At 32.7% G+C, this 21146-nt stretch overlaps 1 protein-coding gene and 1 long non-coding RNA gene across 3 annotated transcripts; one reads left to right on the top strand and one right to left on the bottom strand.

Moving 5' to 3' along the window:
• The first annotated feature begins 62 nt into the window (after nt 1–62).
• LOC132696470 (extended synaptotagmin-2-like) lies at nt 63–18838 on the top strand. Of its 2 annotated transcripts, none has more exons than XM_060661301.1 (17): nt 63–356; nt 1192–1349; nt 1448–1642; nt 3850–3891; nt 3944–4069; nt 4122–4198; nt 6476–6803; nt 10035–10193; nt 10271–10356; nt 10421–10559; nt 12542–12628; nt 12680–12988; nt 14544–14740; nt 16437–16523; nt 18185–18281; nt 18337–18471; nt 18524–18838. In XM_060661301.1, the coding sequence occupies exons 2-17, from the start codon at nt 1194–1196 to the stop codon at nt 18608–18610; spliced, it is 2307 nt and encodes a 768-aa protein (XP_060517284.1). In that variant the 5' UTR covers nt 63–356; nt 1192–1193; the 3' UTR covers nt 18611–18838. The 2 variants fall into 2 exon arrangements, with proteins under 2 accessions (XP_060517284.1, XP_060517283.1); XM_060661300.1 differs by having other exon boundaries at nt 63–380.
• Nucleotides 18839–19369: 531 nt separating this feature from the next.
• On the bottom strand, nt 19370–20777 carry LOC132697196 (uncharacterized). The gene is made up of 3 exons (XR_009618123.1): nt 20539–20777; nt 20149–20469; nt 19370–20094 (listed from the first exon to the last, which is right to left on the bottom strand). It is a non-coding gene; the product is annotated as an uncharacterized LOC132697196 (long non-coding RNA).
• Nucleotides 20778–21146: the final 369 nt, after the last annotated feature.

Genomic DNA, 21146 nt, shown 5'->3' with positions numbered 1-21146 from the left:
TGCGATACATGGATGCATTCCTTTCCTTAATTTACCATAGTTAATCTAAGTTTTTGATATTTAGAAGTGGAAGAAGAATAAGTCAGGTTATGTTAATTTTCAATTTATTTATTTGCGTCCCTGAAAAAAGAAATCGGCAAACGGAAGAGAATTGGGAAGGGATTGGTGGTCGATGTAATCGTCATATTTATTTTTAATAGAAATTACGGATAGATGAACCTATAATCCGATTGTTTGTATAATTATTAACGATAGTCGAGGAGTGGCAGTCAGTTTTGACTCAAAACACAAATTTTTCTCTCATAAAGTAGGACCTACTCTGCATTTGCGCTATTTTGCTTAGTTTTGTCATTAAAGTGAGTGTTTCATTTGCAACTCAGGTAAACACAATAAGTATAGATTAAATATTATAGTTTTTAAATCATTTGCACACAAGCAAACCTGAATTTCATTGATTCATTACTTATTAATATAATACCGAGTTTACATACAAGTATACCACAACTTATACATAATAAAATTTATGCCTATTTTGTAATACGTGTGTTTAATAAATGTTCTATGTATTTTTTGTTTTATTATACAGTATGACCCATGTGAATTGTGGTCACCTATGTAAAACGCGCGTATTCTATTCGTATTATAGTTTTGTTATAGATTTACAACAATTAAAAGTCGTGTTTTGCAATTATTCAAACTTTTACTTTATTCCTTCTGAGTTCAAATAAATTTTTAAATGATATATTGTCGGCCTAAAGTTAAAAATAAGACGACTTAGAACTAATGACGATCATATTTTACTCTGAGTCCAGTTACTATGAAATTCAAAATTAAGTATTATATATTTTGTAGGAAATTAATTTAATAGACCTTCGCCTGGTTGAAAGTTTGCGTTGCATTTTAATTATATTTGGTTTATATTTCTTCGTCCTTATTTTTTGCACACAGGGCGTGCTATGCAATTTAGTGGTGGAGACTATAAATAGAGGTCAGGAGAGGCAGCGAATTAATAAAATATATTTATTCGTTTATGAAATTTGGATACCTATTAGGTGCTTATTAAACACACGATACGCACATGGTGTGCACTATTTTATTTTGGGAGTCTTTTGACCTTGACATGACCCTTGCGATCTTTTAATTCGCAGTCTCTCATATAAGGTATATAATTAATGAAATAATTATTTTTAGCTATGGGATCACGCGTGACCGATCCTGAAATTTTAGTCAACGCGGACCGGTTTGAACGCGTCGAAAGCTCCGATGCTATTAAACATCCAAATGGCATAAAACCGATAAATTCCGAGAAAATCATGTTTAAAAATGTTCTAGTAAAATTCTCGAAAAGGGTGAGTGTAATAGGAAAGTCCCCAATTCGACAGTTGTGACGTCACCACGTTACCTGCACGGTAGCCATTTGAAACATTTGATTTTCGTCCCTTTTAAGGCATTTCTTGTTTTGGTTGGGTACCTTGTTTGTTACTTAAACGTGTCACTCATTTTACCCGTATTAGCTCTGTGCACGTTTATATGGTATGATTCGACCCGCTCAGAGAAGACCGTAAAAATACGACAAAAAATAGCAGCTAGTGGCCTGACCAAGGAACACTTTAAGAAGATCGTAGAAGAGCTGCCTTCATGGGTAAAGTTTCATTTCGAATTATAATGTCTTACGGTAATGTATTGGCGCATTGGATGGATAATGCCTAGTTATATAAACTGTCAGATTTTTATAGATAGATATGTGTTTATTTACACTAAAACATGGTAGAAAGGAACAAATGATAAAAACAAAGAATCAAGAAAGGTAAAAATAAAATTTTCACAAATTTATGCAAATAAAGAAACGAAAAGAAACATTGACCCCATACGAGACTAACCCAAATAATATTTATTTTTATTTTATATGTTATAGTTTTTATTTTGACAGTTAAGAGAGCGCGTGTAAAAAATGTGTTATTACAATTTTTAAATATAAAATATTTTAACTCCTCCGGAAGAATATTATAGAGTTGGAAATAAGCAAAAATTATTTCAATTATTTATGAATAGCCTTAGCAATGAGAGTCTTTCTTAAAGAACTTAACATATAAAACTTTTTATTGAGTTTTAATTAAATCCATGGCACCAAGAATGTTGGCTATCAATTGCCACGACTAAAAACTTAGCGTCTTCTCTGTTTTGACAGCATGACCTCCAAAATCAAAAGACCAATTTAACTTGCTACACAGATGAGAATGATATTATTTTTGCACCATTCAGTTAATACCCAATTGATGTAACCTCGCAACATTGGAAAACTAAGCCTTTGGAAATATATGTGGCGAGTGAAAAGCTCTAGATTTTCCAATTGAGAAATTATGTTTTTAATTTTACCAACCGTTTTACTAATGCGACAATTTTTTTGAAACACGAAGTCAAGAAAAACACAATCTCAAATTCCTTATTATTTTGTGTATATCTGTAATGACAACAATATTGATTGTCAGGTTTTACTGGAAATAAAAGCTGTACTGATCTTCTATTATTTAAGTGCATTGGGTTAAAACGCTGTAAAACTTGTTTTGTTTCATAATTTACTTTGGCACAAAGCTGCAAAATTATAAAAATTTTGCAGAATGTCTACGAAAATGTTGTTATGCCTATTAAATCTAATGAACAAACCACGAAGATGAACACGAACGAACATGAACAATTTAACGTTGCTATTTTACGCCGATGATTTAGTCATAATTAGATTTGAAAGAGATTTGAACAAAAAATATCAGTATTTTGAGGTTATTGTGCCAAAACTAAATTTACTGTTATTACTAATAAAACAAAAATTATAAGGGTTAAGGCTGCTTTTACCGTAATTTACTGCAGTATACTGCAGTAGGAGTCGAATTTTCCTCTTTATCATTATTCAACTGGAGCTGTCATGAATTTTATGAATCGACTCATGATGGCAACCTATATTAAAAGAACATAACAGCATAACTCTTTCTTTATAAACTTATAATATATTTGGGGTCTTGGGTACGGGGAGTGATCGAGAGGACTGAAGTAAGTTCTTGTAAAAGTCTTTTAATTTTACCTAGGAACGCAACAGACCATTCTGTGCGCCTGGGGACTTATATACTTACATACTCTATCAACAAGACAAGAGGAGAGACTCTAGCATTTATTTTTCAAATATTCATTGTGTTCTGACTTACGAAGCGTTTTTTGAGAAAAATCACGAATGTTAATGATCCGATTAACTTTCTTGCCGTATTTCATTTTAAATGAATAAAAAGTTTAAACTTTGAATATCATATCATCTGTACCTACTGCTTGGATGTACTCTGGCCATTACTGTTTTTCATATAGTGCAACCTTACTTCTTGTAACGGAGGTTTCTCTTAGATTCAATAAATGATATTATTATTATTACTATTTGAAAATGCAACCTTACTCTTGTAATGAAGGTTTCTCTTGAATTCAATAAATGATATTATTATATTATTATTACTCATTAAAAAAACAACTTTACTCTTGTAATGGATTTTAGATTCAATAAATGATATTGTTATTATTATTTTTACTATTTTTCAAAAAGCAACCTCACTTCTTGTAATGGAGGTTTCTCTTAGATTCAATAAATGTTATTATTATTGTTACTATTTACAAAAAAAGCAACCTTACTTCTTGTAATGGAAGTTTCTGCTAGATTCAATAAATATTATTATTATTATTATTATTATTATTATTATTATGACTATTCAAAAAAGCAACCTTACTGTTGTAATGGAGGTTTCCCTTAGATTCAATAAATGATATGATTATTATTATTGTTACTATTATGTTTCTTAATTTTATTGGATATAGGTGACGTTTCCGGACAGGGAAAGAGCCGAGTGGCTCAACGAGGTACAAATCCGGTGCGTATTTGTTTAGAGATCCTTTTCGAATGCAATTGTAGATAATTACGCAACTGTGGCCAAGCCTAAACTGTTTCGTCGTAAAATACTGCAGGGGCAAAATCCAAACGAACATCAGAAAGAAAGTGGATTCTTTCAGGTTCGAGGACCTCGATTTTGGTAACAAGGTAAAACTAAATTGACGCCGGTTGGCAACCATTGAAAAATATCGCATTTTAGCCACCGAAAATTGACGGCGTTAAGGTTTACGATAAATTCGTCGCCAAGGAAGCCGTCATTATCGACTTCGAAGTCTTGTGAGTAAATATACAGTGTGCGCCAAAAAGTCCAATCGATTAATGCTCTGAACTACCATTATGTGGTTGGGGTAGTGTTTTTATATGTTATGTATTATTATATACAGGGCGTCCGGTAAGTATCTACGAATCTCTCGGGAGCATAGGGAAAGTTATTAAAATATTGCTTATAATTTTTTTCTTGGGGGAAGTATGGTGTCCCTAAGTATTTAAATAATTAATTCTCCATAAACAAATTGCTACCATCGGTGATCCCCATCACCATTGACTTCCTAAAGAGGACAATGAACTCTAAAAATCAGCCGTAGCAGTAATTTATCATATTTAGATTTTGTTAAACTAATTATTAAATAACTAAAGCATATATCGGTTCTAAAAATCCGCTACGCATGGACTAGAGCGATAACTTATTATAAATATATTAAATGGTTTCACTTTTGTTTGCTTTTTAATTTTTTTAAATTTTGTATAAACCGCTTCGATTTCACTCACAAGCATTAATATATGGTTCTGTTAATTTTTTAAAATGTTTATTTTTTTTTTATATTATTGGTTTGTATTTAAGGCATAAATAAGGATTATTATTAAATTCGAGGTAATCGAGGTAAAATCCACCTATACAAGCACATTGTATATATATCGTATCTATTTTTTAATAAATAATACGTATGTTTTTTTTTATTTGCAAAACTTCTCTCAATACCATAAATAACAAAGTAATTGCTACTTAAGTTATTATATCATTATTATTATCATACCTGGTAAATTGATTCCTAAATTTAATAATAAAAAATGGAAAAGATCAAACTAGCATGAAATGGCGGAATATCTGAAAGACAGACCTTAGAGTTATACTAAATCGAGAACACAGTTACTTAAAGAGTTTTCTTATGCTAATTGACCGACAATTGTAGAACTTCGGACTCAAGCTTGCAGCACATCTATACTTACTGTCTTTGGCATGGAAGGGAACAAGCAATTTCTGCCTTATATGCCTAGTTTGATAGATGCGCTAAACTTTAATTTGCAAATTTGTGCTTTTCTGTAAAGAAATATTATTGAAATATAAAATTTAGTATAGTATATATGGTATAATACAGTATAGTACAGTAATGTTTTGTAAATTTTCATTATAAAGTTCGAGCGAGTTAGCGTAGAGACCACTCCATACAACTATAGCGTACTGCAGTTACATACAGCATCAGTGCTGTATGGATATGAGCAATTTTTTGTTCAAGTTTACAGACAAGTCTTGATTGGACCCTTTTACATTTTTGTCAACTATTATATCCAAGTATTTAATGTTATTTACTTCGTTAATTTTAAGCCGTGCTGTTGATAATTTAGTTAAAAAAATTTAAGTCTGGTCTATTGACGTCAGTAAGAGAAAACGCTTGGATATCGACGGTTAATTCATTAAAGTCGGCTTTACTGCCTCATCAGCATATTATATAATTAGGTGGTATTTTATTTTTCATTAATGCAGGATATCCAAATTAATCGTTTCACCGTCACTCTAACTTGGTAGGAAAGACTTCTCTTATTTATTTATAATTGTTGTTGCAACATAATTGTTATTATACCTTTACAATATTTGTGATTAGTAGTCAGTGGTGTAGTCAAATTTTGATAAGTCTAACACATTTATAAGCTTATTTTCAATTCACTATATACTGTATATACTGTATACTGTATACAGGGTGTCCCACCGGGAATTTCGTCAATCTGTTATAAGAAAACTATAAGTAGTAAAAATTTGAAAGTTTGAAAATATTTTCAAGATGACGGTACAAGAGCAGATTCGAAATTATGAATATTGAGAATATACTTCCTAATATAAAGTAGTACTAAATTTTAATTCTTAATACGATAGGTTTGTAAAAATAGGTGGTTTCTATTTGAAAAAAAATATTTTTGCCAGTTTAATTTTAATTTAAATTACTAACTAAATTTGTTCTACGGATCATTTTTTATAGTTAATAAAGTAAGATTTTAAAGGATTCCGTCTGGGAAAAATTGACAGACTCAGAAACTGTGAATGGTATGAAATTTGAGTACTAATGGTTTTGTGTAGCAAACTAATAATTGTGATATCTTGACCTTCCCTATATGCTCGCGAGATAATAAGGTAGATATCTGCAGGACATCCTGCACGGAGTCCTTATAAAAAAGTCCCTTGTGGATCCAACATTTTGACGTGCACTGTATATAAGGCGTCGGCGTTGGCGTATATAAGGCGTTGGCGTTAGACAGAGGACCATAATTACGACATTTCAGTTACGACGGTGATTGCGACATTAATTTCTCGGTGTCGGGTACCCAGGTGGGTAGAATTCGAGATTTTCAGATGGGGGTTGACGTGCGGGTCGTTTTAAAACCGATCCTGCTCAAATCGCCCATAATCGGGGGCGTGCAAATATTTTTCCTTAATCTGCCCGACATCAGTTTCGACCTGGAGGGTATCACCGGGATACCGGGCTTGAGTTACATCGTACGGCAAAAAATCGAGGAGATCATCTACAAGAAGGTGGTCTTTCCGAACAATATCACCAAAAGGTTTACTAAAACGATCGAGGCTGCTGAATTGAAGTCTATTGAGCCGGAGGTAATTGAGGATTAAAGACTTGTCACTAGATAGGTAGATAGAGTACAAGTTGCCAAAAATTCAATTGGGAAGAAATGTATACTGAGTTTCCCACCGTAGCCGTTTGGTGGAAAATTTTGAAGTTAGGAAAAACGTAGGAAGTTTAAAAACAACCCGAAAACGAGGTCATTTTTCTTATTATTATATAGACTTTTTCTCACGTGACTCGCTTGTGGATAACCTTCTAGAATATAAAGAAAATATAAAATGAACCCGTTTTTTGAAATAACTGTAGAAGAATTTCATTCCGGCGATGCAGCAAGACGATTAGAATTTTGCTACTTTATGTACGTAAAAATTACTCAAGATCCAAAGTTTCTTAATATTGTTTGGACCCACGAATCCAAATTTAGCGGGCAAGGAATAATAAATGAACAATCGCTACTGGGTAAGCGAAAATAATCAGGAAAAATATCTGTGAAATAACTTAAAAATGCAAAAAAATTCAAAAAGTATATTTAAATAAGTTTAGAAGATGTTTTGGAGAAATAATTGTTCAAGTACAGAAAGAATGGAATATTTGATTTAATGTCATTTTATAAGAAGAGATGGTGTAACTTTCACTTATTACGTCTAAGTTACATTTACCTCGAAATCCATGTTTGGATTTACTTCTTTAACTGGTAGTAACGTCTACTATACTTTTTCACTTTGCGTTAATTTCGACTTTCAAAAAAGATAATTCTACATATTTGAAACTGTATGGTCGCAGTTACTACGAAAACAGCTTCAAGGTTCCAAAAGAGACTTCCGCCGACAACCATTTGATACTTTAACCTATAATTTGTGAAATGATTATCAACGTGCTTTCTGATGCTGGTTGAAATATTTTGTTGTAGTATTTTAAACTTTATGGTGATTTCTCGAGTAGCGTGACAGTAAATTTCACTTTAGATATCATTACATAGTTGCATTACTGTGAAGGATCTTTTAAACTCCCGAAAGGTTGAAAGTTACTATTATCATTGCTACAAACTAATAAAAAAAAATAGGTTATACCTGTACAAGTAATCGCGACCTTTAAATATTACGTTAGAGTAAGCGAGAATTCAACGTAATTTTCCGTTTCAAATACTTTCTATTGACAATTACTGCGTAATTACGTGGGTTCTAGAGTATTAAAAACTGTAGCAGTACTTTTTTAAACTTCTTATCCCAGTTACTGTAACTTCGATGCTGCTTTGATTTACTAATCTATGCCCAGACGAAAGCCAGAGGTCTCTTTCGCAAGGAGTGCATCGAAGAGTTATTCAATGTTTGAACCAAAATGGGGGTCAAATCGAACAATTTTTGTATATGTTTACTTATTTTTATGACAGGGGTACATTCTTTGTTATGATTACATTCAATTGTGTTGCTTTAAGATAATTATTATTTAAGATAAGATGAAATAATTATTCCAGTTTAACAAGCCCAAACGATATTGCGGTTTCTGCCAAAAATCACACTAAAATGGAAAATACGCATTAAAAAAACAATTGAAAATACGGAAAATTATAGCAACTCGATGCAGGATTAACTTCCGCACCCCATTATCCAAAAGTACATAGAGTGTCTCATTTGAAGAAAACAACTTTTTTGACTTTGAAAATAATCTATTCGGTTATCAAACGATAAATGCGATAAATCAAAAATTTCAAAAGTATTTCTCTCCTGCTTTAGTTTATTGCAGAAGCGTTAAACCGTTAAAAATTGAAGCAAAAACAGCTGAAAATATAACTTCTAAGTTTTTCCTAACTCCAAATACTTCTAACGAACGGCTACCGCGAAAAACCCTCCGAATTATTAACTAAATAATGGTCTTTTTGGGGTCCAATAAATCTATGCAAATGTTTGGTTTAGCCCAATAAATTACATTAAAGAAAGGCAAAGTTGAAAATCAAAATTATTTATTATTATTTTTTAAAAATTGCTTTTATAGATCTTTCAGGGTCAAATATAGTTCTTTAATTTTTATATATTTCTTTATTATTTTTATTAAGTATATGTTTATTTTCTTTTAAACAGCAACAAACAATTGTTGATTTTTTTTTCAAAGAAACTTCCGGAACTTGTACATATCTATATTTCTGGTCTTCTGCTGAGGTGTGTTTTGACCCTGTCTTGATGACGTTTTTTGCCAAACATGCTGATGGGTGCTTTACAGCGCTGTCTGCAACTGAGTTCGAATTGCTCTGCATGTACCTGAAATAACTGTAGATAGGGTGGTAGTGGTAGAAGGGGAGTTTAATTTTGAATTTCCAAAAGAGATAGAAGTGTGTTTTTTATGTTATTAGGATGCAATTACTTTGGTCTTTTGGCTTGTTATGTTTAGAAACTGGTGATTTCGTTATTTATTGAAGAAGATGATTTTTGGTGCTCTTTGAGTTTGGTTGATATCGACCTATTTCTCCGACATAGTTGCATGGTATATTGTGAACGCGTGGCGAATTTTATCTTTTACCGGTAGTGGATGTTAGGAGATTTTATGACAAATAAAGAATCTAGTTTTGGTGTTATAATTTCTCACAATTATTGATATTTGATCGGTGATATTTTGAAAATACAGCAATACTGCAGTGGCTAACGGATGGTCAGTTACGGAGTTTGTTTAAGTGGATTAACGCTTGATATTTTGATAATGATAATTGTTTAGGGACAAAAACTGACGTGTTAATTCTAGGTTACTAAATTTGGGTTGAGACGCTGATATGCTTTGAAAACTAAGGAATTAATCACGTAAGGTTTTTGGACTGGATGGTGATATGTGTTGTGATGGATGGATGTGATATTGCAGGCGTCGGTCAGTATGGGTGAGTTTTATAGACCAAATGGCATAAGGTTAAGTCAGGTTTTCAGTTAATAAGAATACCTAGAAAAGGAGTGCTGTTTTTTTCTAATTCGATAGTGATATTGGTGTTTTGGTTGTATGAAAATGGTCAACACCCGATCCAAGAGAAATCCAGAAAAAGTGTACCTACAAACTGTTAATTAAAAACAAATATAAATTTGTTACCAAAAACAATACCCTACAAGCACGTTAAACCGTAATTTGAAGGAAATTTTACGATATTTCTAACAATATTAAAATTAGTTTGCGCTGTCTACGTTGTTATTTTGTCAAGAAAAATGTCAACAAAAAGTTTTCACTGCTTCTGAGTCCAAATGGGGCGGAGGTAACGTCCTCCGTGGTCACCCGACGTCTGGTTTCAGGGCGTATTGAGGGTGCACGTTTTCGAAGCGAAGGATCTAGAAAAAAAAGATGTTACCGGCAAATCCGATCCTTACGTCATCTTGAACGTGGGTGCGCAAGAGTTTAAGACGCACATCATCAAACGGGATTTAAATCCCAAATGGGACTGTTATTGCGAGGTAAACACTTTTCCTTAGGTTGTAAAACGATGCACAAGGCGATAAGTTAAGATGTTTTCGTTTGCAAAATATTCCAGTTCATCGTTTTGGATCCGCTCGCACAGCAACTATACTTTAAGCTCTACGACCAGGACGAGTTCAGGGAGGACGACTTCCTTGGCAGGTATACACAGTTTTTTGGGCATCAGGATTTCGAGGCTGACTTATTTAAAAAAAAAAAATTATAGCGGTGCTGTTGAAATATTCAAGGTGATCAAGGACCAAGATAATGACCGATGGTTTGCCCTGGATGACGCTAAACACGGAAAAATCCACTTGCGTTTTAGTTGGCTGGGTCTGTCAGCGCAAAGGGACAACGTCGATGCCGTAAGTGGAGATATAAAGAAAGGACCGGTAGAGTCGTTTCAGGATTCCAAGAGAGTAGTAAAAACTGATTAGAGATGCCATTATTATACTTATTTATTTGTTTATTTATTTACCAGTTCAACTAATCTATAATTCAAATCGATATATATTTGTCAGCCTGTCTTTCTGGTTGGTTTTGCTTACATATAAAGTTGAAAGTGATTTTAATTTGTTGCCACTAGTGAAATTATTATTTATCCAATGAGAACAACAATTTTTTAGAATATTTTATTAATCTTATAAAACTCTGAGGTGACCATGCTTATTTTAATTTGTTTCTAGATCCGTATTAATTCATTTTCTGAAAAGCGTAACGTTAAATTATTTAGCGTGACTTTTTGGTTGTTGAAGTTTCAAACTGTGTGGTGTAGCACGGTGTATTAGTTACCTCTTATATACCGGGTGACACAAGAAAGTGGGAACACTTTATAACTTTTAAGCGACTTGAGATATCGATTTGCAATTTAGAAGGGTTGGGACAGACTGAATGTCAAATTTTTTGACAATATGTAGTCGATGGTTGCACTTCCGATTTGAGCGGAAACGACAGTAAATTTGGAATTTTAAATGGCACAACCTCTATTTTTTTGCGTTTTTGGATTCAGGGGAACATTCTACGTAGGATAGGATAGTTTTTCTCTTTTTTTTTGTTTTATTAAATTTTTATTTAATTTTTGAAAATTGTGTCTAGGAGGCTGTGACCATCATAATTACTATGTACCGGGTCACCTGATCATGGAAAAAATTATAAATGAAACTTTTGTTTACTTGTCTAATGGCAAATAGCATTTAATGTAATGAACTATTAACTAGTGGGAATAAAAATAAGCCGTTTAAAAGTTATAGAGTGTTCCCACTTTGTTGTGTCGCCCGGTATAATATGTGCTTCCCTCGTTTTCGAGATACAGGGTATCAAAAATTTGTAGAAAAAAAAATTCATGCATACCAAAACGTCAATTTAAACGCACACACAGTGGTGATCCGATTGATATTTATGGATAAGAATCAGTCTAGATTCCGTAGTGGTTTTTTAAATAAGTAATAATTTTTTTCCGACGGAGCAATAAAAACGGAAACTGTTTTTCCTTTCCTTTTTTTTTATCAAACTAAATCTTCAAAATAAACCTTTAAAATCCTTGCCCTGTATGCTCCTGGACTTTCCGAAGAAGTCGTTTTTTTTTTATTAAAAGCTTAATTTTAACAATGCAATTATTTATTCCATGTTTTTGAGTTAGCGAGGACATATATTTATATGTTAATATTTATATGAAAATATGATAAATATGCCCTCAAAATCGTTGTATTAAAATGCCCTACATGGGCTATAGATAAAAAAAATGTTTTTTTTAGATAAGTTTTTATAACATCCGGTACATACATACATAAATAGGCTGAAATATTTCAGAGGCTCTTCATTTTTTACACAAATATCCAGTCGATTCTGTTGAAATTTGGCAATGTTATTTGGTTATTTAGCCCTAATAGATTATTAAGTTACGTAACGTAACAAATATTGGAGATGTACATATTCCATTTCCGTATGCTTTCTTACTTGACGAAGTCTATTTCTTCTGTCTTCACAGGAATTTATGATTTTTAATCGAACAAAAAATATAAAGGATACACAAAAGCAGTAGCTTACTCTTTGTTTGGCAATAATATTCGCTAAGGTGTCCGTGGGACATCATTGTTTAGATGTTAATAATTAAAAAAAAATACCTTAACACCTTGAAAATCCTGCATTTCAGGATCCCTGTTGATAAAAAAATTATATTTTTTAACAAGGAATCGCTCTCTACAATATCTCTATTTTTCGAACACTCTGTATTAACACCCGAACTAAAAAAAACATATCAACATCAAAGGACGGGGGTTTATTTTCAAACCCTTAGTTTCCGGACTCTCCCATGATTGTAAGAAGTATTTAACACTTCCTGTTTCAGGCGCTTCAAGAGACCAGATTGCTAAAAACTGAAAATCTACATTCCGCTCTGCTCGTGGTATACGTAGACAGCGCTGTCAACCTAAAGGTGGGAGACCACCTCCGATCAAATCGGAAATTTGTATTTTTCTATCCGTAGAAAATCAAGAGCTACAAGAAACCGGACCCGTACATGGTACTGACGGTGGGCCGTAACCAAGTCAAGAGCAGAGTCAAAAAGCATACCACGAATCCCATTTGGGAACAGGGTTTTTACCTTTTGGTCAGGAACCCGGAAAACGATTCCCTCATCGTCAACATAATCGACAAGCACACGGATGCTACTTTGGATCGTTTCGTCTATAGTGTACGCAGCTTGTTGGGTAAGGAATCGATGCAGGTCAGCAAAGAGGAAATTGAGCTGAGTGCAAATCCGAATAGTAAAATAATCGTGTCTGTGCAGTTAAGGGTACGTATGTTTACGAATAATATTGAAAATATTTACCTTCCTAGGATTACAAAAACAACTGTGCTAATGTAAAGTGAGTTTTTTATTACAATTTGTATTAAAGCATTAAATCTACGTTTCATAACAGAGGAGGATAAACAGAAAATATACAAGAGTGTTTGTGTTATAAAGTTATGTTACGAATTTTAAGTTAGCTATATATCAGGATAATGCTATTAAATATAATTTATTTATTTAAATTTAAAAACAAGGTTACTTCGAAATATTTCACATTTGATTTCTAAAAAAATTCGGAAACACACAGCAATTATTTCAAATTTGTGACAGTAATAATCTTTAAAACAAAACTATTCAAGATAAAAACAATGATAACTCAAAAAAACACAATTAAAAATAGACAGAAACTTAAACAAAAAAAACTGTGCTATGTGCTAGGTTCTTATTTTTAATAAATAAGCGTTTAATTCCAGTTTTGGTTAGACCGAGCTTTCAAATTTTCACTAAACATTCAGAAAATCAACACTTTTAAAAATCCAATTTTATTAAAATCAATTTTCTATGATGCTTCTAGTAGGTGAATAATATGGCTACTAGAAATATTTCATTTCAAATTAATGGGCCAGACGATGCTTTAAGTATATTAATAAGTATAATACGTTTTCATTGCTATGTGACTAAGAAATTGTTGAAGTATTATGTTCTTGATAATATTTAATTTACAACTTTAATTTAGCTGAGATAGACAGTTCTGTTTTCTGTAACCTAGTTGCAGGCGTCTGCGTTTTATCAACCCGCTTTTCTCCTCAGGCAATTATTGTGGTTATAAAGCCTTTCGTAGCGTTTTTTAGCGAAATTTTGGAAAACTTGAAAAACGGCCTTTGAAAAGTTAATAAATTGTTTTTAAATATAAATTTTTGTTGTTTAGTTTTGTTTAGTTTCTGCACCTACTAGATAGATAACATTATCTAGAAGTAGTCGCTTTTGTTCTGCTTTACTTGGATGCATTGTATCATACTATTTCAAAATTTTTAACAAATCCACCCTCTTACATGTTACAGCATTATCTAAAAAAATAAAATTTTATCCAAAAGGTGGTAAGGTGGAAATTCATCTAAGCATAGTTGGGAAGTACATTAAATACATTGAAGTCCCACAAAAGATCAAGTCTAGAAAATATTTTTTTGCCACAAAATACAATATAAACCTTAAACCTAAACCTTAGTACAAACAGAAAAGCTTTTAAGAAGCATAAAAATATTCCATTATAGAACTTCCTATCTACCTTTAAGAATATGCCAGTTTTTTCGAAATGTTTACTCGCGAGACTCAGCAGTAATACAAAATATTATTTTCATCGAAAGAACAAAGTTTTAACCATCATTCAAGTTGCAATGACTTTACTAGGTTGAAATCAAGATAAGTGTCATTTTTAACAGATACGGTTATAGGCCATTTCCTTTAATTTGGCGTGAAGCTATTTAATATTTTTGTAATCCTAGATATGAAATTATTATCACTGTGAGACGAAATCGATGCACGTTTGGCCGAATTTTAGATATTGCACAACGCTTTGTTCGAAACCGACTATTCGGACTCCGATCCGGAAGAATACAGGCCGAACGAGGCCGAAGAATTCAGTCGGTTTGATTCGGAAGAAAATGAATCGAACAAACTGATCGAGGAATCGATAAGGAAATCGCAGAGTTCGTCCGTTGGGGCCCCGCCCACCATTCGCACGTCACAGTTTCAAACGTAAATTGGATGAGTATACCCTGTTCGTTGGCAGCAGAGATTCTTAAAAATGATATAAGCCCGCGTATTCTCAAATTTGTCCTAAATTATTAACACATTATTATCTAAAAAATTTTAAATACAGCTAAAAAACTTAAAATTAAAGTTGTTCTAACCAGTGTTTAAAGGTGAATTTTTTAAATTGGCAGAACTTTTCTGGGCCTAATTTTAATTCTTTCATTTTTTAAAAATTTATTCTTTTACGATCCAATATTCTTTGAATTGTCTTAGCTAATACTATTCATAAAGAATTTAAAATTGTATTAGCCTCAAATATAAAAAAAACAACAATAAGTAAATATTTTTGTAGGTTTATTTCTTTACATTTGAACTAGAACTAGACTAAGACTAAGACTATGAATATCATCTATAATTTTTGAGATTTAACTTTATACAACTTACCCACTTAGTCTCATGTATGTATAACAACCTTCTTATTTTAAATAGAACTCTCTGTATATTAAGGTATTTTTGAATTCCGCGAAACTTTAGAAGTGTTTAAACTTTTTCAAATACTCAATATGACTTTTGGCGATTGCATTTAATTATTTTTAAAACAAACCCTTCTATAAAGAACAAAGGCTTCCAGTTGGAGAAGCTGCAAGCATCACTTAGGACATAAAATTTAAAATATGTCAGAAGCGATTTGATTTAAGTAAAATATGTCTAGAAATTTCCGAGGAATTATAAATTTTCTAATATATGGCATCTCCTATTTAAAATCACACAGTTGTTAGTTTTCCATTAATATACACCCTGTATACGAGGGTCATTTGAAAAGTTTTCAACCTCACCCTGAAGATGCCGGCACAAGTTGGAGTCTGTGTGGGCAGCTGAATTTAAACGTGGTCGTACGAGTTTTGTGATCATGAACGTTTGGCACGTCGAAAAACTATAACTACCGACGATCTAGGCATGAAAAAGCTGTCCGTGCGTTGGGTGTCGCGTTTACTCTCGTTAGACCAAAAACGTGTTCGAATGAACATTTTTAACACTCTCTTAGTGCGATTTAGGCGTAATAAATCCGAATTTTTGAGCCATACTGTAGATGAATCTTGGATACACCATTATACGCCCGAATCAAAAATACAGAAAGTGATGGCGATTGTTTTTTGGGATAGCCATCTTAATCTATTACCTTCAAAAAGGAAAAACCAAAATCCTGTTTCACCAAGGCAACCATCCATCCGCAGCGGTTGGCATGGCGAAAATTCACGAATTACGGTTTGAACTGCTTGACTATCCGCCTTACTGGCCAGATCTAGGTCCAAGCGACTTCTTTTTGTTAACTCAACTGCGCTCGAAGGACAAACATTGAGGTGGTAATCACCTTCGTGAACAATTATTTGAACTATTTGAACGGGTTAGAGAGATGGCGGCATCGGTGGGATAAGTGTATACAAGTTACAAGCAGGCTATGTAGAAAAATAAAAAAAAATGAAAAAATCTTTTTTTATCATTGTTAGGTCGGAAACTTTTCAAGTGACCCTCGTATATACAATTATAAAATTTCAAGATTATAAGTGATCCAAACAACCTTTTTTTTGCTATTTTTGACAATGTTCTGAGATCATCCCATAATAAACGACGTCAGACGAACAGGGTATATGTCTTTTTTTTATCAAAGCAACAGTTGTGTGTGACGGTACAGTTTTAGGCTGCCTGAACATCTCGGAAGGATAGAACTGACGCTGTCCTACAGCGAACTGAGACAAAAGCTGTTGGTGACTGTTCACCGGGTCGCGTAAGTAACCTTGGAATTTGTGGTAACGGTAAGAACTTATAGGAGATTAAAAGAAGCTGCCGAGAGGGCCACGAGCAGCATGGGTGAACTTCCTTGTGTGATTTGAGGGAGTTTGGCATTCCTATTTCCCACTCCTGCTCTTAACAAAAGTTTAATTAATTAATTTAATATATATTTTTTTTAAAAACGACTGAAAATAGCAACCACAAAGCTTATTGTAGTTTAGCATATACCAATAAGCATGGAAATGGTGCAATATGTTGAGAGTTCATCAAAAAATGCCTTTAAATATTGAATAAAAAACTGTTCAATAACACCCCAACCCATTGGGTACAGGGCAATTTTGAAATCTTAAATGCAGGCCCCATTTTTTAATAAAGATTCAGGTTCTATGCCACAAAAACGTTAGGTTTTGTTCGAAGTTTTCTTTTGGATTCTCGGCAGATGGCGCTGTAATCCCAAAAATTGAACGAATCCTTTTTTCAAAGCTGTGAAAGCGGCTTTGAATAAATGAACCCCAATTTTCTTTTCATTTTGAACGAGTATTTAAAAATCTGGACGGAATATTGACGGAATTTCAAAATATATTTCAAGAATTGAAATATATTTTAATAAAATTTTAAATTTATCTTTCAGGTGACTTCTTGATTTTTTTCTGAATTCATTTGAAATTAATATAATTCAAGGCAAGTTTTCCAATATTATTATGACTCAAAAAGCGTCTGGGGAAGTAAAATTAATATCAGATGCAAGAACATATCGACTATTAAAATGTAAGTCGACGCCTAAATTTTGGAAATTTGTGCCAGAATCCAATTATTTCAATATAACGTATTCGATTATTGAGAAGTGTTTTCACCAAATTTTAAAGAACTATTAAGAGGAATAAGATAAATCTATTCAATTTTTAATATTTAAATTGAGTACACATATTTTGTACTTTTATTTATGTAATCAAACAATATACCTTCTGTAAAATTTTGTTAATATCTTTTTTGCATGCAAATTTAAACTTTTGCACTAAGTTTGAACATATTTTTATACTTCCTACTCTAAAATATCCAATTATGATGCACTAATCATTTATACATGAGTGCCCGAAGAAATTTATGAACGTGTTGCATACTATACTTTTCTACGTGAAAGTATTTTATTGCTTCCAACACGCCACTAAAGTATCGTTTTAGTGACACTTTGTGCATGAACGATAAGGGTATAATTTTGTATTTTAGAGTAGGGAGTAGAAAAAATATGTTAAAATGAAGGTACCATAACACTAAATTGAAATTCATAAGATTGATCTGTGTATTTCTTGCCAAATACTTGAAATCGTCTTTTCGCGATTACAGAGCCATCTATCGAGAATCTAAAATAAAACTTCGGACAAAACGTGTTACTCCTTCCTTTCTACCAGTAGGTGGGGCAGGTCACGCTTGGTGTTATGGAACAGTTTTTTTATTCAATTTTTAAAGGCAGGTTGTAATTTTTTGATCATTTCTGTAATTGTCGACATATTCCAGTCGGAAACAATGAATTTTATCTGCTGTATAGCAATTAGCAAATCATTAATAGATTGAATATAAAAACAAGTATTTTTAAAGCAAAACGTACTTATTTTACTTAGTGTCAATATTCAGCCATATAAACAAAACTCGTTCCAGGAATTTACCGCTGATCGACCCCGCCCACATTCCAGATCCGTATGTCAAACTCAGGCTGGGTAGCTTGGAAAATACCAGCGTCAAAGGGAAAACTAAAGTAGTTACTATACAGGGTGTTTTCAAGGCGCGTTTGTTTCGAATTTATCTTTCAGGTGGTTGTGGACAGTTGCGATCCCATCTTCGAGGAGGATTTCGAGTATTTGCTCTCGGAAAACGACCTTCCCACCCAAAAGTTGGTGGTCACTGTGAAAAATAAAAAGTTGTTCAGTTCGAGCGTTCTCGGTCAGGTATATTTTTAACTTAACTGTGCAATCGGTTGTACAAGTTCTCGCCTTTCAGACTGTTATAGGTTTGAAGGGGTTGCAAAAGGTCGAGGAACCTGTTCGTGGATGGTACGATTTAACCGAAGAACAGGTATCGGATTAGGGTATTAATTGCTAAACGATCTCTCTTTTGAATATAGTTTGACGTAAGTATGTGTAAATGTCTGTTTTTAATTTGTTTGGTAGCTATTGAGTCATTAATACAAGGTTATAAACTTATTTGAACAACCAATGTTTAATGTATTTTTTATATTTATTCCTGTGTATTATACAGTAAAATATTTAACTAAATATTAGTATGGTTATATAAATATTTAATAAAGTTGAATAAAACGGATTTTTTTTTAAATTTTTGTTAATTGTTCCTTAATAAAAAGGCTCCGGAAATTTTATGTCCGAGGGTTTTTTAAGGCGAGATAAGCAAACTCATTCACGGTTTCCATATCACTAGTAGCAGGTACACTCAACTTTCTTAAATAACCAAAACTTTATTCAGTTTGGTGCATCAACAAGAGTATTACAAAATCGATTTTCGCGCCTTTTTTGTCATGTATAGGATATGTTATTACAATTTCCTTGAGAAAACCTTCATTACAATCTCCAATTCAGCGAAATCAATGGTAAACAATCAGTTTTGAAACGATTTTTTCTATTCCCCATTTATACCCAATAATTGCACTGATACGTTTGGTGCCGACGAATAAATAATATTACAAAATTTATATTTCGCAATTTATTTCTCATACCTTGTGCCCTATAAATATTAATAAATAATAAATTCAACATAACTATACACTGATGTTTGAAGTGGATCAGGAATCCGGGTTAGCCAAAAGAAGGGAGAAGACGGTTTTGACAACAGCATTTATTTCCACACTCGGAATTTACACTCATAAAAATCCGCATTAAAAATTGGAAACTATTCGACGCATAGCTCACTCGTCTCCTCTCACGGAATTCTCTCAAAAGCGCAGAGTTCCCCGCACCGTTGCCACTACACTTTTTTTTTCTTGGAGCCACTACATGTTGACAGTTATTTTAAAGCTAAAGCTAAGTGTTTATGTAAACATAAAAAATCCAACAATTATAATAATATGTTCTATTTCTTCTAATTTCTCTTCTTTTTGGCGTTTCGTTGTTGTGTGCCCGTTTTAAATTTGCTAAAAAGATTACCTCGAGCAAAGCTATTTGTTTCTTGTAAAATAATGTAACACTTGTAACACCTGCAGTTTCACAACCGCTCGTTTTTTTTTCAAATGCAATTGTTTCTGCATGAGGCCTGGCCAGAGTATCCCCTTGTTTCAAGGTTGGTTCTCTCTAATATTCAATTAACCATTGATTCGAAACTACTTCAGATAATTTTTGAACAATTTTCTCTTGTTCGGGTTTGATAATCTCTGTCTGAGTTTGTCAGTGCGTCTGACGCCAATTTCAACAAACGTTATGGTAACAAATCCTAAAAATCAAAGAAATCTTGAAAAAATATTTACTCTGGTATTAACTATAATTCTCAAAATACACGTCTCATGAATGTAAATAGTAGCTCCACTTTTCACACCGCGTTTTTTTTAGCTGAGTTGAGAAATCCTAAAAAATTTCAATACCATATAATAATTACACTTACACATTACTTCATATTACATATATTTTCTTCACCGTGCGGGTATTTTCTTCCTCTAGCGCAAACAGAGGTTCTTTATTTCTGCAAGCTTAACAGTTATCTAAATTCCTAAAGTACAGTTACGTATGGCAACTATTTAAATCTTTAATTAAGTCTGCATTAAATGGGAAAGAAGTCTTGTTTGTGCATATTGGGCAGATCATATGCCCTTAGATCCTTCAGATCGTAGAACCTCTATCTTGGTTTGAGTGTTTTGTGTGTTTGTTTGTTTTGTTTGTTTATATGTCCGTTTTAAGTTGAAGTATTTGAAAATTCCACTCTAATAATACGTCAGATTATTCCTAAAAATAAAATACAACATGTGAATCGTAACCTTAAAATATCAAATAAAAAGAAGAAATTTACTTTACCAGTTCCACATTGGAGCCTAAATAAATGATTTAGCAACTAAATGCGAAAATTCGATTTCGAATAATAATAACAAAAAACACACACACAAGACCGGCTATACCTACGAAAACCTAAACAAACTAGTGACTAAAGTGTCGTTTGGAAAACTTGTTGCATAATATACCATTATATAATAGCAAAACTATTAAATTATAAACCTGGTGCCCTAGTAAGAGCAACGAGGTAAAATATTAAGGAAATGGACAGTCCAAGAAACTCGAAAAAAAAATTAAATAAATCACAGACGAGAAAATGCTGGAAATTATTTTGGAGTTTTTGAAATTGCCAGCAGGGGGCGTAATTATCATCTTGAATTTTAAAACTCAGTTTTTACACACAAACACGCGCAGTACACTTTACACACTAACGAAAATTGATGTTAACCATAGTTAAAGTTGAGATAAATTCAAATCTTGTTTTTTTATTGTTGTTTGCTCTCTTCAAGCAAACTTGCCGGAGTTCGTAAGGAGTAACGTATTTCAATAATCAAGTCAATAGTGCTATGCGTGACGCGATTGTGGTTGCTTGCTTTGTCACCAGGTCAATTTTTCTGACATATAGCAAAACA

Source organism: Cylas formicarius, unplaced genomic scaffold (assembly GCF_029955315.1).
Source record: "Cylas formicarius isolate icCylForm1 unplaced genomic scaffold, icCylForm1.1 PGA_scaffold_1__22_contigs__length_36826433, whole genome shotgun sequence".
NCBI lineage: Eukaryota > Metazoa > Arthropoda > Insecta > Coleoptera > Brentidae > Cylas > Cylas formicarius.
The sequence above is the reverse complement of the archived record's forward strand: the minus strand, read 5'-3'. Positions and strand labels throughout refer to the sequence as shown.

What these genes read in the sequence shown, in the direction of transcription:
- LOC132696470 (XM_060661301.1), top strand. Translation starts at nt 1,194, where the DNA reads ATGGGATCACGCGTGACCGATCCTGAAATTTTAGTCAACGCGGACCGG. An exon ending in AAAGGGACAACGTCGATGCC is followed by an intron (nt 10,560 to 12,541) that starts GTAAGTGGAGAT and finishes TTCCTGTTTCAG; the next exon opens with GCGCTTCAAGAGACCAGATT. An exon ending in ACAGCGCTGTCAACCTAAAG is followed by an intron (nt 12,629 to 12,679) that starts GTGGGAGACCAC and finishes TTCTATCCGTAG; the next exon opens with AAAATCAAGAGCTACAAGAA.